The 25590-nt window shown below is 36.8% G+C and overlaps 1 protein-coding gene and 1 long non-coding RNA gene across 2 annotated transcripts in view; one reads left to right on the plus strand and one right to left on the minus strand.

Annotated features, from left to right (window-relative positions):
* The window catches only part of KNL1 (kinetochore scaffold 1), a 67478-nt gene extending 49795 nt beyond the window's left edge, over nucleotides 1-17683 (plus strand). The window contains 13 exon segments of the mRNA XM_081507216.1: nucleotides 651-741; nucleotides 1589-1705; nucleotides 2697-2784; nucleotides 8980-9057; nucleotides 9224-9263; nucleotides 10533-10634; nucleotides 11375-11475; nucleotides 14712-14780; nucleotides 15447-15556; nucleotides 15766-15884; nucleotides 16568-16690; nucleotides 17437-17530; nucleotides 17532-17683. Coding sequence (XP_081363342.1) covers nucleotides 651-741; nucleotides 1589-1705; nucleotides 2697-2784; nucleotides 8980-9057; nucleotides 9224-9263; nucleotides 10533-10634; nucleotides 11375-11475; nucleotides 14712-14780; nucleotides 15447-15556; nucleotides 15766-15884; nucleotides 16568-16690; nucleotides 17437-17530; nucleotides 17532-17576 — 1177 coding nt within the window. The 3' untranslated portion in view covers nucleotides 17577-17683.
* LOC145512796 (uncharacterized) lies at nucleotides 16516-24706 on the minus strand. Its single transcript, XR_014058809.1, has 3 exons — nucleotides 23201-24706; nucleotides 22157-22243; nucleotides 16516-16937 (listed from the first exon to the last, which is right to left on the minus strand). It is a non-coding gene; the product is annotated as an uncharacterized LOC145512796 (long non-coding RNA).
* Between the last annotated feature and the right edge of the window lie 884 nt (nucleotides 24707-25590).

Here is a 25590-nt window from a genome sequence, read left to right on the forward strand (position 1 = left end):
GAATGTCTTATTTTGAATAAAATAGATTCATTGCATAGAATGAAAAGTTTGTTTAGATGTGCTCTACTGTTTGATTTTGTACCTATGTGCCTGTTTATGATATCTTCTAACTCCGATAAAAATTTATTTCCTATACTTATTAACAAGGTAACTTTGCTACTTTTATTAATGCTATTCTATAAAGGTGAGGTAAGACTGAACTGAATTGGAAACTTTAACTTAGTAGCTACAACTTTCCAACAATTATGCATTCACAAGCCTTTAAAGGATTCTTTATAAGCAACATATTGAGTTGACCAAAAAGTTTGTTTGGCTTTAGGTAAAAATAAAAGACATATTTTTCATTTCACCAAGAACTTTATTGAACAGTGTACTCATTAACTGAATAAGCTTCTTGACCAAAACAATATTTTCATTTTGGAACAAGTTGATGCATTGAGATGAGAATTCTATTTGGGAGGGAAATTTTTTTGAATCATAACATTCTTGAACTGTTCTACAAGTGTTGAAATAGACTGGCCACTATTCCTGACTGAATTCCCCTCTTTATGTAGAAAAGAACTAGGAAAAATTAAGTATGCCTGTAGATCTAAATTGATTCATTCCGGTTGACTTCTGAACTCTGTGCTAATTAACTTTTCTCTGTTTAGATTAAAGCTTTCTGCACTGAACCAAGATAAACTGTTGACTGTTATAAATAGGAACCTGTGGGAAAAAATGAAACACTGCTCTGATGAGGAGGTAACTTTTGTCTCATTTTCTGAATGGGAATCAGTATAGACATTACAGGGTTTATTGTGAAATTAGTACCTGTTACTTGATAATTGGACTTCACTGGTAGCGAAGACCCCGCTTCAGGAATGAAGACCCCGCTTCAGTTCCTGGGTCGGAAAGATCCCCTGGAGGAGGGCATGGCAACCCATTCTAGTATTCTTGCCTGGAGCATCTCCATGGGCAGAGGAGCATCTCCATGGGCAGAGGAGCCTGGAGGGCTACAGTCCATGGGGTCACAAAGAGTAGGACACAGCTGAGAGACTAAGCACTCACACACACACACACACACACACACACATACACACACTCACACTTGATAATTAGTGGTGAGTTCTTTAGTTTACTTCTCAGGTATAATATGTCAGTAAATTTTATTATACATGAATGATTGTTAGTATAGAATCTTACATTTCTTACATGATCAATTTAATATATGAAATATGTTTGAAATTTAGAGTTGCCTTCTTGTTTGCTTTTCACTTAGATTTAAATGGGGAAGAGAGATTTTAATTGATTAAATAAGCAACTCATTTTATATTTGCCTTGATTGAAGTTTTATTAACTAAGAACCTGTCATTTTCTAATTTGTAATATAAATGAATTTTGTACTAGAATTATTCAACTGGAATCAAAGTTGAAATCTTTGGTTCTGGACTTAAGCTATTAAGTGAAATTAAATTTGCAAATAAGAAGCCTTAGGAATCATAGTCTAGGATGGGCAAATCTTAGCATGTAGCAGCTGAACCAGCCTTCCCAGACCATTTGCCTTTTCTAACTTGTTTGTTTTAATGCAGTGTAATCTTTGACTTTACAGCTGAAGGCCTTTGGAATTTACTTGAATAAAATAAAATCACGTTTTACCAAGATAACTAAAGTCTTCACTCACCAAGGAAAAGTGGCTCTATACAGCAAGCTGGTGCAGTCAGCTCAGGTAATTTGAGACCGTTAAGAGCTTAGAAAGATGTATTAAAATTACTATACAGTAGTTGTAGAATATGAAGAATGTTCCTTAGGAGACACGTGAATGAGAGTTGGGCAAAAACAAAATTGTTCATAAGAAGTGAGGTTCGGTTTAACAAAAGTAGTAAATCCTGGCATCTTGAGTAATTCTAGAATATATTTACTAATATGGGTGTAGGTCTCATCTCAAATTATACATATTGAAATAAAACAATATAAAATTATGATCTTCCTTTGCTAAGGACTGTGCTCTGGTATTATCTTCCTCATAGTCCATACTCAGTTATGTACGTGTATGCATATATTTTAAAAAAATAGCATTTTCCAAAATGATCATCCTTGAAGAAAGGTCCTACATAAAAAAACTTTTCATTGGCAAATAAGTCTGGGAAGTGTTAAATAGAGTGTCCCCCTTTTGGAGAAATATAATAGCTAACATATTAAAGTCTAAGGTCAGAAACCTTTTTTTTTTTTTTGTCTAAAAAGAAAAAATGCTATAATTCTATTTGACCAGTGTTTCCCAAATTTATTTGACCATAGAACATTTTTATAAACTCTAAGTTATATATATTAACATCTTATATTACATAGAAATCTAAAATAAAGTATAAAATATGAATTAATATTAATCTGTTATGTAAGCTTAAAAAAACTTTTTTTAAGACAAGACTTGAAGCTTTGATCTTTGTTTTAAGATTTGCCTGTTCATGGGATTTCCCTAGTGGTCCAGTGGTTAAGACTCTGCTCTTCCACTGCACGGGACATGGTTCAATCCATGGTCAGAAACTAAGATCCCGCATGTTGCACTGCACAGCCAAAACAAAAATAACCACAAACAAACAAAAAGATTTGCTTGATCATAACTTAGATGTAGCAGTTATGTTAGCAGTTTGAACCATTTATAAAGTTATAATGTTTTGTTTGGAGGTTTAACTTGACAGTCTATGATATTGTGTGTTTAGAGTGAGAGAGAGAAACTTCATAAAAGGATAAATGAAATGGACAACATACTTAAGAAGATTGATAACTGTCTCACCGAGGTGGAAATAGGTAAAATATCTTGCATACTTTTCCAAAAGAAAATTTAATTGTATCTAAATCCTTTCCTGCTTTGCTAATAGCACTATGCTGAAGCCTGGTATTCAGCAGCTTGAGACATTATAGAGCACCTCCTCTACTGTGGTCATTCATAACATAATCAAGAAATACCCCAGATAATAAGTCTCTTTGGAAAACTCTTCATAACCTAGACTGTAATCTTGTGTTGTTTTTTAATCAATAAACTTATTTATCCTTTCAGTTTGGTCTCTCATTATCCCAACTTGTTAGTTTTATCTTGAAACTGCTTTTTCAAAGATCACAAAATTTTACATAATCATCAAATTTGATAGCTCTGAGTCCTTAGCCATCTAGATCTCTTTCGGTATTTGGCACTGCTGATTATTCTTTTCTTCCTGAAACGTTCTTCTCCCTGAACTCTATGATACTGCTCTATCTTGATACTATTCTTTTCTCCTGACTGTTCCTTTTCGCTCCTCTATTGTCCCTTATCTAACTAACCCCTTGTGTAGCATGCATCTATTCATTTCTATATTTTCTCCCCTAATACTTTCATCTGCCTTAACAATTATGTTTATATGAATGACTCCCAAATTCAGTTAAATTCATCCAGCATTTGTTCAGCACCTACTACCTGCCAGTTACTGCGCTTAGTGTCAGAAAAAATATATACACAGATTTTTGCCCGTTTTTAAATGTTTATTTATTTAGGCTGCTGTGGGTCTTCACTGCAGTGTGCAGGCTTCTCTAGTTGTGGCATGCGGGCTTAGTTACGGTATGTGGCATCCATTCCAACCAGGAATGGAACCCAAGCCCTGTGCATTGAAAGCTTGGAGTCTTATCCACTGGACCACCCAGGATGTCCCAGATTTTTGCCTTCAAGTGACTTGTACTCATTTTGCATGAGGGCATCTTTCTTGTTCTCTTGAGTTCCAGACTTAACATTTCCGGCTTCTTGCTGAACCTTTCAACAAAAGTGTCCTTTAAGCACCTTAAGCATTATGTGAAAAAATGGAAGTTATTGTCCTCCATTTTCAAAATAAAATCTGAAAATTTGTTGTCTGTATACTTCTCACTTGTATTAACAGTGTCACCATTCTTATAAATTGCAAAAGGCTCATAACTTTTATTGTCTTTGAGTTTCTCTTATCAAATTCTGTTATATCCGCTTCAGTATCTTCTGTATTCTTCCCCATTCCCATCAACACGCTCATTAATTCTGACATGTGCTATTTCAGATCTCCTAACTAATCTTTCTACACTCTTAATTTCAATCTGTCTCTTTCCAGTTCAACCTGTACATTGCTGCAGGATTAATAATTATAAAGGACAGTTTTCATTACGTTCAGTTCAGTTCAGTCACTGTCATGTCTGACTCTTTGCGACCCAGGGACTGCAGCACACCAGGCTTCCCTGTCCATCCCCAGCTCCTGGAACCTGCTCAAATTCATGTCCATTGAGTTGGTGATGCCATCTAAACATCTCCTCTGTCGTCCCCTTCTCTTCCTGCCTTCAGTCTTTCCCAGCATCAGGGTCTTTCCCAGTGAGTCAGTTCTCATCAGGTGGCCAAAGTATTGGAGTTTCAGCATCAGTCCTTCCAATGAATATTCAGGGCTGATTTCCTTTAGGATGGACTGGTTGGATCTCCTTGCAGTCCAAGGGACTCTCAAGAGTCTTCTCCAACACCATGGTGCAAAAGCATCAATTCTTTGGCACTCAGCTTTCTTTATAGTCCAACTCTCACATCCATACATGACTACTGGAAAAACCATAGCTTTGACTAGATGGATCTTTGTTGGCAAAATAATGTCTCTGCTTTTTAATATGCTGTTGGGGCTTCCCTTGTAGCTCAGTTGGTAAAGAATCTGCCTGCAGTGCAGGAGACCCGGGTTCAATTCCTGGGTCTGGAAGATCCCCTGGAGAAGGAAATGGCAACCCACTCCAGTATCCTTGCCTGGAAAACCTCATGGACAGAAGAACCTGGTGGGCTGCAGTCCATGGGGTCGCAAAGAGTCGGGCACGACTGGGCGACCAACACTTACTTAGGTTGGTCATAGCTTTTCTTCCAAGGAGCAAGCATCTTTTATTTCATGGCTACAGTCACCATCTGCAGTGATTTTGGAGCCCCCAAAAATAAAGTCTGTCACTGTTTCCATTGTTTCCCCATCTATTTGCCATGAGGTGATGGGACCAGATGGGACCCATGATGGGACCAGTTGCCATGATCTTCATTTTCTGACTGTTGAGTTTTAAGCCAGCTTTATCACTCTCCTCTTTCACTTTGATCAAGAGCCTCTTCAGTTCCTCTTCAATTTCTGCCATAGGGGTGTTATCATATGCATATCTGAAGTTATTGATATTTTTCCTGGCAATCTTGATTCCAGCTTCTGCTTCATCCAGCCCAGCATTTCGCATAATGTACTCTGCATATAAGTTAAATAAGCAGGGTGACAATATACAGCCTTGACGTACTCCTTTCCCAATTTGGAGCCAGTCTGTTGTTCCATGTCCAGTTTTAACTGTTGCTTCTTGACCTGCCTACAGATTTCTCAGGAGGCAGGTAAGGTGGTCTGGTATTTCCATCTCTTTAAGAATTTTCCACAGTTTGTTGTGATCCATACAGTCAAAGGCTTTGGTATAGTCAATAAAGCAGAAGTAGATGTTTTTCTGGAACTCTCTTTTTCTATGATCCAACGGATGTTGGCAGTTTGATCTCTGGTTCCTCTGCCTTTTCTAAATCCAGCTTGAACTTCTGGAAGTTCTCGTTCACGTACTGCTGAAGCCTGGCTTGGAGAATTTTCAGCATTACTTTGCTAGCATGTGAGATGAGTGCAATTGTGCAGTAGTTTGAACATTCTGTGGGATTGCCTTTCTTTGGGATTGGAATGAAAACTGACCTTTTCCAGTCCTGTGGCCACTGCTGAGTTTTCCAAATTTGCTGGCATACTGAGTGCAGCACTTTAACAGTATCATCTTCTAGGACTTGAAATAGCTCACCTGGAATTCCATCACTTCCACTAGCTTTCTTCGTAGTGATGCTTCCTAAGGCCCACTTGACTTCAGACTCAGGGTGTCTAGCTCTAGGTGAGTGATCACACCATCGTGGTTATCTGGGTCATGAAGATTTGTTTTGTATAGTTCTTCCATGAATTCTTGCCACCTTTTCTTTTATGTTACTACCCTGAAAAACTTCTGCCTTTCCATTTGTTACAGAATAAAGTCCAAACTCCTGAGCTTGACATTCAGAGTTCTCAACCATCATTTTCAGATATTCCCTTCTTACATGATTTTTACTATTATTCCCTTACACATTCTAAATTCCAACAAAATCTTGTCATTTCTATGCTGTTCTGCCACTTTGTGTTTGCCTAATACTTTCTCCTTATATTTTTTACCAAGGGATAGTGTTCTCTATCTCTCTTGAGCTGCTATGGCTATTTTATTGTACCTATCATATCTAATTGTAATTATAGTTACTTCTATATACGAAGTATACACAAATAGTTTACTTTCCTAACTAATTTGTAAGCTCCATGGGGACAAAGATCAGCTTTTATTTTTCTCCATATCCTTCACAGTTCTTAGCACTATGCTTTGCACAGAAAAAGTACCTGGTGCATATTTTCTGCATTGTACTGGTAATAAATATATGAAGTCCATAGTCATAGACTATCGCACCACTTTGTTCATTACCTTGCTTTTTCACTTCATGAAAAAAAATAGAAGCCATTAGGGACAGAATTTCTAAACTTCCTGCTACAAAACCAACCGAACTTTTATGTATCTATATCCATTCTTTCATCCTTTCTTTCTTTTCCCTAAGATCAATCTCTCCACCTAAATTTTGAATTGCCGCCTCTCTTGTCTTCTCAGGAATCTTATCGCACTGACTTTCCCTTATCTCTTGTATTTACAATCTCTCTGCCTCCTCCACTGAATATATTCACTTCTCACCTTTAAAAATACTAACAATCACACTCTTTCTCTAGCTGCCACTGAATGGCTCTCTATTTCTATCTTCTTTCTTCATTATTCCTTGAGCAAATTACGAAGTACCTATCATGTGCCTTGTATAGTGCTTGGTGCTAAGACTACTGTGGTGATTAAAAACAAAACTTTATGCCCTTTTGGAGCATTTTTATTTTTCATTTGTCAATTCTCCCATTCAGTTCAGTTCAGTTCAGTCGCTCAGTCGTGTACGACTCTTTGCGACCCCATGAATCGCAGCACGCCAGGCCTCCCTGTCCATCACCAACTCCCGGAGTTTACCCAAACTCATGTCCATTGAGTCGGTGATGCCATCCAACCATCTCATCCTCTGTCGTCCCCTTCTCCTCCTGCCCCCAATCCTTCCCAGCATTAGGGTCTTTTCCAATGAGTCAACTCTTCACATGAGGTGGCCAAAGTATTGGAGTTTCAGCTTCAACATCAGTCCTTCCAATGAACACCCAGGACTGAGCTCCTTTAGGATGGACTGGTTGGATCTCCTTGCAGTCCAAGGGACTCTCAAGAATCTTCTGCAACACCACAGTTCAAAAGCATCAATTCTCCGGTGCTCAGCTTTCTTCACTGTCCAACTCTCACATCCATACATGACTACTGGAAAAACCACAGCCTTGACTAGACGGACCTTTTTTGGCAAAGTAATGTCTCTGCTTTTAAATATGCTCTCTAGGTTGGTCATAACCATCCTTCCAAGAAGTAAGCGTCTTTTAATTTCATGGCTGCAATCACCATCAGCAGTGATTTTGGAGTCCAAAAAAATAAAGTCTGACACTGTTTCCACTGTTTCCCTATCTATTTCCCATGGAGTGATGGGACCAGATGCCATGATCTTAGTTTTCTGAACGTTGAGCTTTAAGCCAACTTTTTCACTCTCCTCTTTCACTTTCATCAAGAGGCTCTTTAGTTCTTCTTCACTTTCTTCCATAAGGGTGGTGTCATCTGCATATCTGAGGTTATTGATATTTCTCCCGGCAATCTTGATTCCAGCTTGTGCCTCCCTGTCCATCACCAACTCCTGGAGCCCTGCGTTTCTCATGATGTACTCTGCATATGAGTTAAATAAGCAGGATGACAATATACAGGCTTGACATACTCCTTTTCCTATTTGGAACCAGTCTGTTGTTCCATTACTATCTTTTAATTCAAACATTCATACATTAAGAAAGGCTTCCATACTTTAATTTTTTACAGTACTATACAGAGCTAAAATACTATTTCAGTTTCAAATTACAGGAGATCACATTCAAATATGTTTGGATTTGACAATTTGCTTTTACAATTTTGAGGAAGGATTATAAGCATTAAACAGTTTTATGGTAACTGCTATGGAAAAGTGGTTCCATGGTGCTGTAAGTTCCTGAAATAGAAATCTAACTGTCAGGTCAGGAGAGACTTCCCTTTGAGGAACTGGCATTTAAGCCAAGGTCTGAAGAATAAGTTGGGGCTAACGTGAGAAGGGAGGGAAAAGCAGACAGTTCAATATGAATAACACAGGCAGAAGCCTTTCTATGGAAAAGAATATACCAAGTAAAAAGATCTGAAATAAGGCAAATGTGGCTAGAATAGAGAGAACAAAAGGGAACATAGTCTGAGATAAAGCTGGAGATGCCAGCTTTAGGGACCAGGTCAAGGAGGGCCTCTTAAGGAGTTTTGACTTTCAGTGAATAGCCATTTGAAGGATGTTAAGCATTGGCTGTAAATAAGCAGTTTATTGGATGGTATGGTTAATAAGCGACAATAGCTTATATAAAGGGAACTTGGTAGTGGTGAAGGAAAAAAGTAGATTCAGAAAATATTTCTGAGGTAAAAGTCTAAACTTGGTTTGGATGTGGGGAGAGAGAAGGCTTTTAAGGATGATTCCAAGGTATCAGAAATAAATTTAAAAATTTAAATATGTGTGTGTGCATTTATATATGTGTATGTGTTCCTGCTTAGCCCATGGGGTTGCCTAACAATAATTTTGATGTATGCAAATTATATATAAACAATTTCCATCTGCGACTAGAAGCAAGTCTTCTTATGAAATTATTATTGTATCACAATGCTTTTTTGTCAAGGAAAAGGTGGGTTAAGATAAATGTTTGTGAAATATTCTTAACACGTCGTTTTGGGACCATCTCTTCTTTTCATCTCTGGTTGTTAACTTTTAACTGAGTTATTTTAATCCATGGTCTACTTTAGAAACTAAGAATTTGGAGGATGAACAGAAAGACAATCCTGTGGAAGAACTGAATTCAGAAGTGAGAGCTGCAGAGAAAGGTAACTGATTTAATTAGGGAGATAAATGGGAAAAAAAATCCTCTGTTCTGAGTTTTTTATTTAAATGAGATTAATGAGATAGACTTTTCAATAAAACAGATTATTTTTATACCAGTATTTTAATGTGTACGTTCTGATAGATTTGTTTTTGTTTTTCTTTTCAAAGAACTGGAACAGCTGAAAACTGAGGAAGAAAAGCTTCAAAGGTTAGCCTTCAGTTTGAGTGTTAGAAAATATGCTAACCTCCACATGGTTAAGTGATTTCCTACCTCCAGAAACTGAGAAGATTGAGAACATGAATATTGACTAAGGTTGAGCCAGGGCTTCTACTCCACTTTGAACTTGACCTTAGAGGCTATCTTAGCAGTATATTCTAAGCATTTATTGCTTACAAAGCATTAATCCAAGGCAGTAGTTCTCAAGCTTGTGTAATATCAGAATCCTGTTAAAGAAAATCTAGCATTATACTACTTTTATATGACACTTAAGTGTAAATAAATATAAAATGAGGTATATGTTTCTTATACTCTAGATCTTATTTAACTGTAAGACTCAAAGAAATCAAATACAAATAATGACAAAGCCAGTAAGATTCTAACTGGAAACCTTAACTTGATAGGTGATAATAATTTAGCTAAAATTAAATTGATGCTAGCAAAATGACTAACAAAATATAAATTCTGGTTAGCTTTAATAAGCTAAACAAAACCAAATGCATGCACCAAAATTATGGCATGTTTCAGTTTTAAGGTGGGCATTCTTATCGTCTACATTATGCTTACATTTTTAACATCAAAATGAAAATTAGATTTTTTTGAGGTTAGTTTTTGTTAATTTATTTTTAATTGGAGGATAATTGCTTTACAATATTGTGTTAACTTCTGCCATACAACAATGTGAATCAGCCATAAGGGTACATATTCTAGTGAGGTGGATGAACCTAGAGCTTGTTAGAAAGAGTGAATTAAGTCAGAAAGAGAAAAACAAATACCATATATTAATGCATGTATATGGGATCTAGAAAAATGGTACTGAAGAACCTATTTGTAGTGCGGGAATAGAAACATAGACATAGAGAAGGAATAGAGACGTAGACATAGCGAATGGACTTTAGACACAGCAGACAAAGGAGAGGATAGAATGAATTGTGAGACTAGCATTGAAATATATACATATCCATATGTAAAATAGATCGGTAATGGGAAGTGCCATATAACACAGGGACTCAGTGTTCTGTAACAACCTAGAGGGGTGGGATGGGGTAGGGGGAAAATGTAAATTTTAATAATAATAGACTCACACTTCTAGTTTAATGTTTATCTAAAAAAAAAACTAAAAATGCAAAAATATACATCATTCACCTCACTGGGGAGCCATTTAGTACATGGCTTTTTGTCATAAACTTTTATTTTAATGATGTCTGAATTCTCTAGCAGTGACCTTATCTTTCTGTGAATACCTGGTTTGATTTGCAGAAATCTCTTAGAGCTGGAGATACAGAAAGAGCAGATCCTTGCTCAATTAGACTTTGTGCAAAAACAAACAAAGAGAACTGAAGAGCTACTGGATCAGTTGAGGTAAGGGAAAACAGGTAGCATTAATTTGTGTTTTATCCTGTACCTTTGTGGTTGTCTCAGTCCACTAGTGCAGTTGACTTGTGTTTGTAATGTTTATCACTGTTTTTAACCTATAATGCAATGTATTCTCAAAAAGAAGAATTAATATACTCAACGGTAAGCTGAAAGTATACAAGGTGGGAGAGCTATGAAATTTGTAACTTAAAATATTTAATATTTTGTATTGCCTAGACTTGGCTTTTCTCTGATATATAACTCAAAATTGAGTCAGTTCTTATTTCTTTCAAAAGCATAAGTTTGTACATGCACAGTATTGGAATTAAAATAATGACTGTCTCCCAAGCTGGTAGAAAACTCCAGTAGCTGCTGATGGTACTATTCAGATGGTAGAAGAAGTTGCTCCTGCTGCTGCTAAGTCGCTTCAGTCGTGTCTGACTCTGTGCGACCCTATAGACGGCAGCCTACCAGGCTCCGCCGTCCCTAGGATTCTCCAGGCAAGAATACTGGAGTGGGTTGCCTTTTCCTTCTCCAGTGCATGAAAGGGAAAAGTTAAAGTGAAGTCGCTCAGTCGTGTCCGACTCTTAGCGACCCCGTGGACTATAGCCTACCAGGCTCCTCCGTCCATGGGATTTTCCAGGCAAGAGTACTGGAGTGGGGTGCCATTGCCTTCTCCGAGAAGAAGTTAGCTCTCTTCTTTTATCTTAAAAAATGTTTTTTTTTTGTCTTTTCTCTCTCTTCAGCTTATCTGAATGGGATGTCATTGAGTGGAGTGATGATCAAGCTGTATTCACCTTTCTTTATGACACAATAGAACTCATCATTACCTTTGGAGAGCCAGTAGGTAAGTAGCAAGAATAATTCCTCTGCAGATAAATGTATGGTTGAACTTACTAAAGATTCATATCTTTGTTTTAATACAATATTAACATGTATTGACATGATGAAAGTACTGCTGAAAATCTTAAAAGAGGCAATCACTTTAATTAGTGATAATAGAATTTTATTTTATTAAATAAAAAGTAAAAAAATTCAGCTAGTGAAAGTTGCCCTTTGTTGAATTATATTAGATAATGGAAATTTTGCCTATCCAGAAAAATGGATCAACATGCTCTTCACATCTATTTACTCTGATTTCTTTTTTTTCCATCTGTCTGTTGTGATAGAGGATTTGCTCTAATGCTGATGATTCTTGACTGGGTTTTTGATGTGCATAAATTAACCCAAAAAGCTAATTGGAAATTCTCTGTGTATTGATTGGTAGTTAACCCAAAAAGCTAATTGGAAATTCTCTGTGTATTGATTGGTAGGTTTATCAAAATAGATAAACATCACTGTATGGTAACTTGATAGAGTCCTAGCTATTTTGTTATAATCTCCTGTCAGTATCTTTAGGTCTCTTCTCTTGAAACAGCTTCAGCATGGCCAGCCCTGAGTGAACGTGGCCCAATTGAAACTTCGAATCTTTATAATTTCTCAGCCTCCAAGCCCAATTCTCCTTAAAAGTTCCTGGGAATTCCTTGTTTGTCCAGTGATTAGGACTTGTGCTTTTACTGCCATGGCCCCAGGTTTAGTCCCTGGCTGAGAAACTAAAATCCTGTAAATCGTGTGGAACAACCCCCCCCAAAAAAAGTTCCTTTTCTAAATGAATACCATCAACTTCTGTTCAGGTTTGAAATTAAAAGTTAGGAATCACTCTATACCTCTTTCTTCTTTACCTGGCATATCTAAATTATGAATAAGACTTACTGATTCAGATTTAACATTCATCTACTTTTTTGTGTCTCTTCTGCCAAGAGTCACCTCCAGTCTGTACAATAACACTATAGGTAGTCTTTCTGGAACTTTTTCTTTTCCCCTCTATTTCTTTCTCCTTCCTGTAGCTGTAGTAACTGGTGAAAATTTTATCAGGTACCTCCTACTCTTAGACTGATGATCAAAATGCTCATAACTTGTAAAGCCCTGAATAAATTGAGTTTTTCCTCCTTTTCCTGCCTCATCTTACACTGCTCTCTACACATCGGCCACAGTGAATTTCTTTCATTTCTTTAAAAGATCATGGTCTTTCATGCTCAGTCATATTCCATCCTACCTTAGGACATTCATCCTGATGTTTCCTATGTCTGAAAACTTTTGCCCTGTCTTAGTCCTTCTGGGTTGCCATTTTAAAAAGACCATAAACTGGGACTTCCCTGGTGATCCAGTGGTAAAGAATCCGCCTTCCAGTGCAAGGGATGTGGGTTCAATCCCTGGCTGGAGAACTAAGATCCCACACACCTTGGGGCAGCTAAGTCCATGCACCGAAACTACTGAGCCACCGGCATGTTCTAGAACCCATGTTCCACAACAAGAGAGGCCTGCATGCTGCAACTAGAGAAAATTTAAAAATATAAAATTTTACATACCATATACTGAGTAGCTTATAAACAACAGAAATTTATTTCTCACAGTTCTGGAGGCTGGAAGCTCAAGATATGGGTGCCAGTATGGTCAGGCAAGGGCCCTCTTCCAGGCTGCAGACTCTTCATTGTATCCTCACATAACTAGCTAGCTCTTCAAGGTCTCTGTTTTAAGAGCACTAATCCCATTCATAAGGGCTCCATCCTTATGATCTAAGCACCTGCCAAAGGTCCCACCTCTTGAAACTATCACAGTGGGCATTAGGTTTTCAGCCTATGAATTTTCAGACCATAGCACCTCCTCTTCACTAAGTAAATGTCTACTAATAGTCCTTAAGAGCTCAACTAAATTATCCCTTTCTCAGGAAAGTTTTCCTTGACTCTTCTTTTACTCACTCCCTCTGCTATTTTCTCCCTGGTATATGTTCTCATTGCTTCATGCAGTTTTCTTAATTGTACTTATTACAGTTTGTAGTTCTTGGTGTGTTTATTAGTGCAATTATCTGTGTATCCCAATGAGCTGTAATTCTTTAGAGCATAGGTTGATCATGTTTGTTTGTCTCACTAGCATATCCTTAGTGCCTAACACGTATAAAATATTCAATAGAGTGAAAAGAATCAGAATTTTTTTTTATTTTATTTTTATTAATTTATTTATTTTAGTTGGGGGCTAATTACTTTACAATATTGTAGTGGTTTTTGCCATACATTGACATGAATCAGCCATGGGTTTACATGTGTTCTCCGTCCTGAACCCCTCTCCCACCTCCCTCCCCATCCCATCCCTCTGGGTCATCCCATTGCCCCAGCCCTGAGCATTTGTCTCATGCATTGAACCTGGAATGGCATTCTGTTTCACATATGAGAATATACATGTTTCAGTGGTATTCTCTCAGATTGTCTCAGCCTCACCTTCTCCCACAGAGTCCATAAGACTGTTCTATGCATCTGTGTCTCTTTTTCTGTCTCGCATATAGGGTTATAGTTACCATCTTTCAAACTCCATATATATGCATTAGTATACTGTATTGGTGTTTTTCTTTCTGGCTTACTTCACTCTGTATAATGGGCTCCAGTTTCATCCATCTCAATAGAACTGAAGAATCAGAATTTTAGAGATAAGAGAGAACTCTGGTGTATGGAAGAACAATCAGCTCTCCTAGCTACCTCAAATTCATTGCTGTTATTTAGTCGCTAAGTCACATCCAACTCTTAGGTGATCCTATTCACTATAGCCCGCCAGACTCCTCTGTCTATGGGATTTCCCAGGCAAGAATACTGGAGTGGCTAAAATTCATTACTGTGATGTAAAAAGCATAAATTGTTTTCACTGTATTTGTACAAAGATAATAGGTGTGGGGAGGTTGTAGTCATCTTCTTTATATGATTCCTAAAAAGAATATTATTTTTGCACAGAAGTTAGGGTTCAAAGGAGGAGGCCCTAATAAATTTACAAAAATGTCCCACACCTTAAATTTCCTTAAAGACCTGCCAGTTAATATAGTTCAGTGTTCTCAGGGGAAATTTTACATACAAAGAGAATAGTATGATTCAGGCATAAAGCTTCAACTAAGAAAAAACCCTGCTACCCAGAAAGAATAGGATTCTAAAGTACTGAGTTGTATATGGTTTTAAATCAGATGATAAAAAGAAATACTGTTCTTGTGCTGGTTTTTCCTAGTTGGTCTCCCTTTCCTGGACAAGGCTTATAGGAAGATTATTGATCTGAATTTTCAATCTCTGTTAGATGGTAAGTTCAGAACATTTAATCCAACAAAACTTTGTTGGAAATTTATTTAATATTAATTAAGTTATTTAATAAGTGTAAATTGCTCCTTGAGAACTCTTTTACATACTAAATTAAATATAAACAGCAATAATAATTAGAAATATGTATTAGACCAAAAACTGCTTGAGAATTGTTCAAAATATTGTGTGGGCTTTAAAAGAAATTTTAAAAAATTATTACTAAGTCCTGAGTAATAGCTATTTCCATAATTTAAAAATTACCATTATGAGTACTTACTCTATATCAGACATGTGTCTTACTTACATCAACACTATTCTCCATTTTGCAATTAGAGAACTATAGCTCAAAAGCAGTAAGTATTGTGCTTAGGATCACTCAGGTAGTAAGAAAGCCAGAATTTAAATTCAGGGTTATGTTACATTTAAACCTACACATTTATCTCAGTTTTATTCTGTATGTGATAAAATCTTGAGTTTATATCACAATGTCTTATGTTCATTACATATGATGATTTATGTGTTTGAAAATAAAATGGAGATGGTAGTTAGATACCTAGTTGTTTGAAGGTATTTCTAGTTAATATTTCTAGTGTGTGTGTGTGTATAAAATACATGAATAATAAGTAATACCCTGCTTTTGATTTTTTTTTTTTTTTTGCTTCCTCAGAGGATAAAGCTCCTCCTTCCTCCCTTTTAGTTCATAACCTTATTTTCCAGTACATTGAGCAACAGGAATCCTGGAAGAAGACATGCACAACACAGCATCAGGTACCCAAGGTAAATTCCCACTGAAATATTTAAAGGAAAATTATGTCAACTGACCCAAAAAGCAGAACTGAAATTTTATATATGTAATGGTGAATCCTGAAATGATAAATATACTAAGATATACTAAACTGTTTAACTTTGGGGGATTCTTTATAAAAGAGTCACTAAACCCTGAAATGTTTTTATACCTCCATCTTTTCTTTTTCTGTTTTTCCCAGATGCTTCAAGAAATCTCACTGGTAGTGGGCCATTGCAAACTCCTTGGAGAGGAGATTGAGTTTTTAAAGCGATGGGGACCAAATTATAACCTAATAAGCATAGATGTGAATAATACTGAGTAAGTGTATTAGTTTCTGTAGAGCTACCATGACAGACTACTACAAACTGGGTGGCTTACACAAGAGAAATTCATAGTCTCACAGTTCTGGAGGCTGGAAGTCTGAGGTCAGAGTGTCAGCAGGGTCAGTTCTTCTGACAGCTATGAAAGAGAATCTATTCCATGCCTCTCTCCTCATTTCTGGTGATTTACTGGCAGTCTTTTGGCACTCCTTGTTTGTAAATATGTAATCCCAGTAGCTTCTTTTATCTTCACATGACATTCTTCCCGTGTGTTTGTCTGTGTCCTAATGTTCCCTCTGTTAGGACACCAGTCATTTTGGATTAGGGGCCCACCCTACTCTGGGACGATCTCATCTTAACTAATTAAGTCTGCAATGATCCTCTTTACAAATTAGGCCACATTCTGATGTAGTAGGGGTTAGGGCTTTAATACATGAATTTTAGGGGACACAACCCATGACAGTAAGTAGTTAGTCGAAAACTTATTAAAATAATTTAATTAATAGTTTCATGACTGATGATGAAAATACAACCATAATCATGCTTTGTTCCAGATGTTTTACCCTCTGTTCATTTGATAAGCAATGATGTATACCAAAGTTTCAGTATAAAAAGAAAACGTAGTTGTGTTTTATTCTATTTTTGTTTTGTATTTTTAATTGAGGATCTTGTCTTTTACAGATTGAAGCTTTTATTCTCCAGCTCAGCAGCATTTGCAAAGTTTGAGATAACTTTGTCTCTTTCAGCCCAGTACCCATCAGTCCCATTACCTTTCTCTATTCAAAATCACCTTGGAAACATTGGGTGAGTAAAGAGCAAGCAAGAAAGAGCTCCCAACTACTTTTTTACCTTTGTTCTTTCTTTTGAAAGATTTCTCAAAGTGGTCAGAAAATGGATAGACCATAGTGAAAGCCAGAAGTCACCTCTCTCTCTGATTTCATTTTGAAGAATTTGTTCTTTTAAAGTCAGTGACCTTCATTGCTATCTACAGTGAATACTGGAGACCATTGGTCTATTTTTTATACTTGCTCCATTTTATGGTCACTCCTTCCTAAAACAGGAATCGAGAAGAAAAAAAAATCCTGCTTAAGTTTAGCCCAGATCACATCGGAACAACTTTTATGGCCTTAAAAACAGAGTAATCACTTTAAAAATTGTGTAGTCATAGTGCTTTTCTCAATTACTTTGTGAAACAGACTTAAAAGTACTTCATTTCTACTGTTTGTTTTGTAACTTTTTGTACACACTGCTGACAGATTGCAAGGTAATAGAGTTTAGAATATGCCCACCCCACATCCATCAGCAAATACCAATAGTTTAGATTTTTATAGCCAGAGAAAGCAGTTAAGTCACAGTACCTCACAATTACATACATAATTGGTTCTTAGACCTTATTTTTAGAATCTCAGTTCAGACTGGACAGTCTAATTATTTCCAGAAATGCCTGTTTGTGCTTCCTAGTAGATTCAGAAACCCTACTCAGAAATATGAATTTCATTGAAATGAAGACAAGTTTCCAGAAAAATTAATTAGCCTTTTGTTCTTTCCAGCCACGATGAAGTCACTGCCATTCTATCTAAAGTGCCACTGGAAGACAACTACCTAAAGAATGTAGTCAAACAAATTTACCGAGATCTGCTTCAGGACTGACTTCCATTTCTACCACTGGAATCATGGATTGCAGTTATAGCAGTCAAGCACAGTACACTTAATAATAATACTATGTCAGCATTTCAATTACTGTTTAATATTCATCTTTAGGTCATAGAAGCCTAGTAAAGTTTCTTCTGATGGAAATTTCTCCCACTAAAGTTGTGCTCTTTGCTTTAGTACAAACCCTTTAAGAATTAACTTTTAAGTATAAGAGGAGGGGTCACCACAGACAAAAATATTAGTCATTTTCCCATATCTAGGGCTGTGATTTTTAGGTTTCTGGCTTCTGCCTACCAGATATTTCCAGGATAGTCATGTCTATCTATGAACCACTCATCCTCCTTTTTCTCTATTCCAGAGATGTTAGTAAGAGAAAACAATAGCACTCAGCTATTGGAGCAGTTGCCATCTTCTCTTAAACACCTTGTGTTCTTTCATATAGTGTCTATTAGTATTTTCCTAATAAATATAATTTTGTAGGGAAAAATTAATTTTTGATCTGATACATATGTGTAAATATATTAATACTGTTTTTGTATTTGTGATATAGTAAAGAGATGTATATAGAAATACACAGAGATGTATAGAGAGACATCCTTCTACCTGGGCAGTTTTGAAACGTCTTTCTGAAGGATGCTTTACAACAAGATTCTCAGTCTCCTTCATTTAATAACAGCTTCAAACAATATCACACCCAAAACACAGGTTTGTCAAGTTTTGGTAATGGTAATGAACTTTTAAGTATTGGTTTCTGAAGCCAAACACTTTCTTATACACAAAAATAGGCATGTCCATTGATATTGAATAATCAGTATTATCTGTAAGACAGACAAATGTGAAAAAACTTCATCCAATCTTTAGTCAAATCCTAATCATGAAAATTTTTGGTTCCCTTATATATTTCTCAAATATATTTACATTTTTAAACTAATTTGTCTTAATATTTTGCTTTATATTTTGGGATCAGGTTAAAGTTCTACGGGTCCCATGAGGGTTATCTGCCCTCTTGATTGGCTTTTACTCCTGAACTACTAGTCAAAATAGTAAATGGTCTTTTAAGCTTGAAAAGTCAACATAAAACTCATTTGCCATAAAAATCAATATTTAAATGTTCGCTGTTTCTGTAAACTCCTCGAAAAAATTTTAAGGTCATCAATATGATGTGTTTCCCTGAAACGTCCCATGAAATTTGTTTTCTTACTAGAGTTGTTTTATTTCTTTCTGTAAACCTAAGAAGTAGAAGTGTTGTTTTATGCATTTTGGCAACCTGGAATGACCAGTTCCAAGGATGATTTGGCTTATAATGATAATCTCTGCTTTCTTGGGTTTGGAGTACATAATTGTATTATTTATCTAGTTATTTGCTTTTCTATTTGTTCAAAGTATTGGCTATTTTTATAAAATTCTTTGGAAGTTTCTTCACTAGTGATTGGAAGCAGATTATTTTTTGTACTGTTTAAGTTTATTATGTAAAATATTTTTAAAGCAGTATCTCTTTATGAAGGTGTTTTGTTTTTTTTGTTTTTTTTCTTTTACCCTGTATCCAATATATCCTTGAAGATATGCCTAACCAAGCTCCCTTTAGGAATACTCACCAATTTGAAAACTCAGATAAGATTAAAGTATGTCAGGATCTTAATAAAAGAACTAGGTACAAACCGTAGTTATCCCTGTGTCTCTAAGGCACAGTAAAAGAAAACTATTTTGAAGTCCCTTAGGAAACTGTTATTTCTTAAGAATTAATGTAGTGGTTCTCAAAGTATAGTCCCTAGACCAGCAGTCCCCAACCTTTTCAGCACCAGGAACCAGTTTTGTGGAAGAAAATTTTTTGACAGATCGGGGGCCGGGGGAGGGGTATGGTTCAGGCAGTAATGTGAGCTATGGGAAGCAGCAGATGAAGCTTGCCCACCACTCACCTCCTTCTGTGCAACCTAGTTCCTAACATGCTGCAGATGATACCAGGGGACCCCTGTTCTAGACAACCTGCCTTAGCTCTTCAAAAGTATCCATGTTGTTGACCTAAAGTCTAGACTGCCAGATATTTCCCCAATAAAAATGGATTCGGGTTCAGAAGAAAACTGCAATTCATGGTCTGCAACCATGGTGGGCCACATGCAATTTCCCGCTCTACAAGGAATGGAAAACACTTATAGAGAGGAAAGGAAAGCTAGGAAGCTACAGTAAACAAAGGCTTTTCATTGGCTGAACCCTTCCCAGAAAAGGAGTCTTTCTTCTTTTTGTTGGAGTCTGCCAACAATGCAGGCCATGAGAATTCCCCTTTCTGCTCTTCTTCCTCTACTTAGTCGAGGTTTTTGATTATTAATTTTTTTAAATATCATGAAATCAAAACAAAACAGAAAGGCAGGGGAACACTCCTAGATTACAGGAGACTAAAGAACTTTTGAAAGGCAATGCTTGATCCTTGATTGAACCTTGTATTAAAAAAATTCATAAAGGGTATTTTGGGGATGTGGAAATTTGAATATTAAACTATATATTAGATGATAGTTTTGTATCAGTGTTAAATTTCTTTGTGATAATGGTGTTATGTAGGGGAATGCTCTTATTAGGAAACACATGTCTTCAGTTTACTTTCAAATGATTTTTTTATATATATATATATAATTTTATTTATTTATTTTTGGCTGTGCTGGGTCTTCGTTGCTGAACAGGCTTTTCTCTAGTCGCAGCAAGTGGAGGCTACTCTAGTTGCAGTGCATTGGCTTCTCATTGTGGTGGCTTCTCTTGTTGTGCAGCACAGCTCTAGGGCCTTTGGGCCTTAGTAGTTGCAGCCTATAGGCTCAGTAGTTGTGGCTCAGAGTTCTAGAACACAGGCTCAGTAGCTGTGGTGCATGGGCTTAGTTGTTCCATGGCATATGGGATCTTCCCAGATCAGGGATCGAATGCATGTCTCCTCCATTGGCAAGAGGATTCTTTACCACTGAGCCACCAGGGAAACCCTCAAATGTTTTTTTAAAAGTATATGTGGGTATGTGCATATATGCATGTGTATGAGAGATGCAGAAAAAATGAGAGAAAACAAATACAACAACATGTACATAGATGTTTAAATGCACTGTTCTTTCAACATTTCTTTAGGCTTCAATTTTTTCAAAATGAAAAATTGGAGATGAAGAGAGGTTTGCTTGGGGACTTCCCTGGCGGTCCAGTGGTTAAGGCTCTGCATTCCCAATGCAGGGGACACAGGTTCTACCCCTAGTCAGGAAACTAAGATCCCACATGCTACACAGCGTGGCCAGAAAAAAAAGAGAGAGAAGAAAAGAAAGGTTTTCTTGGTGGCCAGGCATGAGAGGTAGTACAATTCTAAGATTTCATCTAGGCTCTAGGAAAGACTGATGAATTGCTGTTCCATAAGGAGGTATATCTTCCTGCAGCTGTTTCTGATGCCAAATTTTATTTCTTTCCTCCCTAGACTATGCCAAATTCTTTCTGGTGATGTTTCCTCATCCTTTAAAAATTTTCCAAAATGAAAAATTGTATTGTGTTCTTTTTTAAAAATTGTGCTTAAATCACAAAGAAAGTAAATACTTCTCTTTTATTCTGCCCCTAGACACTCAGTTTCCCTTTTCAGAGACAACCAATATTACCTGTTTCTTATCTGTTGTTCCAAAACTGTCTGTATACAAAAGTAAACATGTATGCAAGTAAGTATGAGTGTGTAAATATATATTTCTTCTCTCCTTTTTTACACAAATAGCCCATCAATACACACTGTCCTTCACTTTACCTTTTTCACTTAAGGACATATCTTGATAGGTTCAGATCAATACATAAAGAACTTCCAACACATATTTTTGCTTTTAGTTAAATCATAGACCACTGGGTGGATGTATTATATCTATTTTTAAGCATGTAGGTTGTTTATCACCTTCTGCTACTGTAAATTATGCTGAAATTTTGCATGTGTGTAAGTTTATCTATAGGATAGCTTCCTAGAAATGGAGCTGTTAAGTCAAAGGCTAGTTGCATTTGTAACTTTAATAGATGTCAGCAAACTGCCCTTTAAAATAGTCAAATCAACCCTACTAGGAATGAGTACCACAGACTTGCTAATACAGTGTGTCCCAAGCTTTTTGATGGTTATCTCAGTATGGTTTTGATTTATATTTCTCTCATGTGTGAGGTTGTGCTTCTTTACATGTGCTTTAGAGCAATTTGCATGTCCTTTTCTGTGAACTTCTGTTGATAATCTTTGCCCATTTTTCTGAGTTATCTTTCTCATTGACTTGTAGAATGTGTTTGTAAAAGAACTCTTTTTGATATAGGTTACCAGATTTCCCCCATTTGTTGGTTTACTTGACATTATTTATGACAGGTTTTGCCATTTAGGATCTTAAAGATATATATATAATGATAAAATAAAATTAACATTTTAAGGCAAGACAAGAAAAATTTTTCACTGCCCTTTCAGGCCTCCTCCCTTCCCTCTAATGTGCGTTGTGAATCTGCATTATGCATTAACCAAACCTCCCCAACAGCAGAAATACCTGTTCAAACGTAGAAACCAGTTTTCCTTCTGGCACCAGCCATGTAATCCTTAGAAAAAAAACATTCTATTCTCAGTCCTGTAAGAGGTCTCAATGAACTACCACCTACCTTGTATATGTGGACATCTTTGGTGAACTTATGTATAAAGATTATGACTGGTACAGAACAGACTGAGTCAGGTGACCTGGACAACACCTAATGGAAGAAAGTTCTTATCTTAACTACTTAATGACTCTGTTAATGTTACTAGCCCTATTACTTGTATTCTGCCTATTTTATAAGATTAGTGGGTTGTTTAGTTGGTTTGGTTCTTGGTTTTTTTACACTATAAAATGTGTGACTGAGCCTCAAGTAAAATAATAATGACTAGGGGACTTGAAATGATTGACCAAATATATAGTTGGTGGCTCAGACAGTAAAGAATCTGCCTGTAATGCAGGAAACCCAGGTTTGATACCTGGGGCGGGAAGATCCCCTGGAAAAGAGAGTGGCAACCCACTCTAGTATTCTTGCCTGGAGAATTCCATGGACAGGAGCCTGGCAGTCTACAACCCATGGAGTCGCAAAGAGTTGGACATGACTGAGCGACTAACACTTTCATTTTTCAGAGGGCTTGAAATGATTGACCAAATGTATAGTTCAATAAGATCAATGTTTATAATAGTGTAGGTATGGGAATAAGCCATTTCCTGGCCCATAAGAGACAAGTAAGACAGGCAATCCAGAGGCTTTGGGCAACTATTAATAGGCCCGAGTCCAGTAATAGCACAGTGAGTGGCATATCAATGAAATCCTTGCCTGACCTGGGAATGAGTATTCCTAATGCTATGGGACAAATTGGTCATGCAATGCCTCCCAAATCTTTGTCAAAATTAAGACACAAAAGGAGGGTTTTGTAAAAGAAAAAATGTTGGCCACCATCCAGTTCTATAAGATTCGAGTCATTAGCAGTGTAGGATGACATACAGTACATCCTAGAAAGGAATTCAGGGCGAAGAGTAGGATGAGGCATTTCATGCTCTGGCAGAACTGGCCCTCGGACATTTTCTGGAGAAAATTTTATGAACCCAGTTTCTTGCATCTTCCCATGCTTAGAAAAGTACTAACACCATTAACTAAGATATCTATTCTTTTTGAGTAGTAGTCACCTACCAAGATGTGTGATTGGTTGCATATACCCCTTCGTCAAAAGTCACGTATATATCTGGCTTCCCCCTTTATTTCTTTGGAACCTGTAAAGCCCATGGTTTCTCTTAGAACTTTTATGGTTTAACACTTTACATTTATATCTTGATCCATTTAGAAATTTATCCTAACACAGAGTATGAGATAAGGATCAAAATTAATTTTTTTCCGATGGCTACGTGGTTATCTCAGCACCATTTAATGAACACCCTTTTTTCCCAGTGATTCATAATTTCTCTCTTCTCATATACTAAATTTCTCTATATACTCATATCTATAGCTGAGTGTGGTAGACAGAATAATAGCCCCCCAGAGATGTCCACATCTTAATTTCTGAAACCTATGAATGTAACCTTACATTGCAGTAGGGACTTTGCAAATGTTCTGAAACATCTTGACATGTGGAACTATCCTGGATTAGCTGGGTGGGTCCAATGTAATCACAAGGGTCCTTATAAGAGGGAGTCAGGATGTCAAGAGTCAGAGAAGGAGATGTGGTGATGGAAGCTGAGATCAGAATGACTGTTGGCTTTGAAGATGGAGGAAGGGACCTCAAACCAGAGAAGGCAAATGCCTCTGAAAAATGGAAAAGGCAAGGAAACAGACTCTCTTCTAGGACCTCCAGAAGGAACACAATCCTGCCAACACCTTGATTTTAGTTCATTGAAACCCAGAATTTAGGAATTCTGACTTCTAGAATTGTAAGCCAATACATCTCTGTTGTCTTAAGCCACTAAATTTGTGGTAATTTGTTACGAGCAGCAATAGGGAACTACGACACTGGGATAACTAGTCTGTGCTGTTGACCTACTTTTGTGTACAAGTACATTTCAATTATTATAGTTTTATAATTTAGTTTACTGGCTGGTTGGTTCAGAGCCTTTTATCTCAGGATGTCCCTGGCTCTTCCTGATTTTTATTTTACCATATAAAGGTGAGAATTAGCTTGTTCAGTTCCAAAAAATCCTTGTTGACATTTTTACTGAGATCATGTTGTATTAAATTTAAAAATCAACTAATGGAGGACTGCTATCTTAAAGATGCTGAGTCTTCCATTACAAGTAGATAGTATGCTTTTCTGTTTTGTGTCCTTTATTATCTTAAAGTTTCTTTTAATGTATACTTTTCTTGTTAAGTTTATTCCAAGACATTTTATATTTTGTTACAATTTAAAACTATCATTGTAAAGTCAAATTTGTACAAAAAATTCATACCATACACAAAAGAATATGGATGAAGACAAACTCATTCATATCTTCCTAGAGAGCATCCTTCCACATTCTAGGTTTTTTTAGCCATAAAAAATGGCAATGACTATTGGATAGGCAACTGCCAGTGATTGACACAAATCCCACTGGGATTTCTATTGGAAATTCTGCATATCTGAGATTACTGATATTTCTCCCCAGCAGTCTTGATTCCAGCTTGTGCTTCATCCAGCCTGGTGTTTTGCATGATGTACTCTGCATGTAAGTTAAATATGCAGGGTGAAAATATAGAGCCTTGACGAACTCCTTTCCCGATTTGGAACCAGTCCATTGTTCCATGTCTGGTTCTTACTTGCTTCCTAACCTGCATAAAGGTTTCTCAGGAGGCAGATAAGGTGATCTGGTAATCCCATCTCTTTAAGAATTTTCCACAGTTTGTTTTAATCCACACAGTCAAAGGCTTTAACATAGTCAATGAAGCAGAAGTAGATGTTTTTCTGGAATTCTCTAGCTTTTTCTCTGATACAATGGATGTTTGCAACTTGATCTGTGGTTCCTCTGCCTTCTCTAATCCAGCTTGAACATCTGGAAGTTCAAGATGTTCATGTACTGTTGAAACCTAGTTCTCGGTTCACATACTGTTGAAACTTAGCTTGGAGAATTTTAAGCATTACTTTGCTAGTGTGTGAAATGAGATGTACCTATATACAGAGTACATCATGCGAAATGCCAGGCTGGATGAAGCACAAGCTGGAATCAAGATTGCTGGAGAAATATCAATAACTTCAGATATGCAGATGATACCACCCTTATGGCAGAAAGCGAAGAGGAACTAAAGAGCCTCTTGAAGGTGAAAGAGGAGAGTGGAAAAGCTGACTTGAAACTCAACATTCAAAAAACAAAGATCATGGCATCCAGTCCAATCACTTCATGGCAAATAGATGGGGAAACAGTGGAAACAGTGACAAACTTTATTTTCTTGGGGTCCAAAATCACTGCAGATGGTGATTGCAGCCATGAAATTAAAAGACACTTGCTCCTTGGAAGAAAAGCTTTGACAAACCTAGACAGCATGTTAAAAAGCAGAGACATTACTTTGCCAACAAAGGCCCATCTAGTCAAAGCTATAGTTTTTCCACTAGTCATGTA

The sequence above is a fragment of the Giraffa tippelskirchi genome, chromosome 7, assembly GCF_054371585.1.
Source record: "Giraffa tippelskirchi isolate mGirTip1 chromosome 7, T2T-mGirTip1v1.2.pri, whole genome shotgun sequence".
Lineage (NCBI taxonomy): Eukaryota > Metazoa > Chordata > Mammalia > Artiodactyla > Giraffidae > Giraffa > Giraffa tippelskirchi.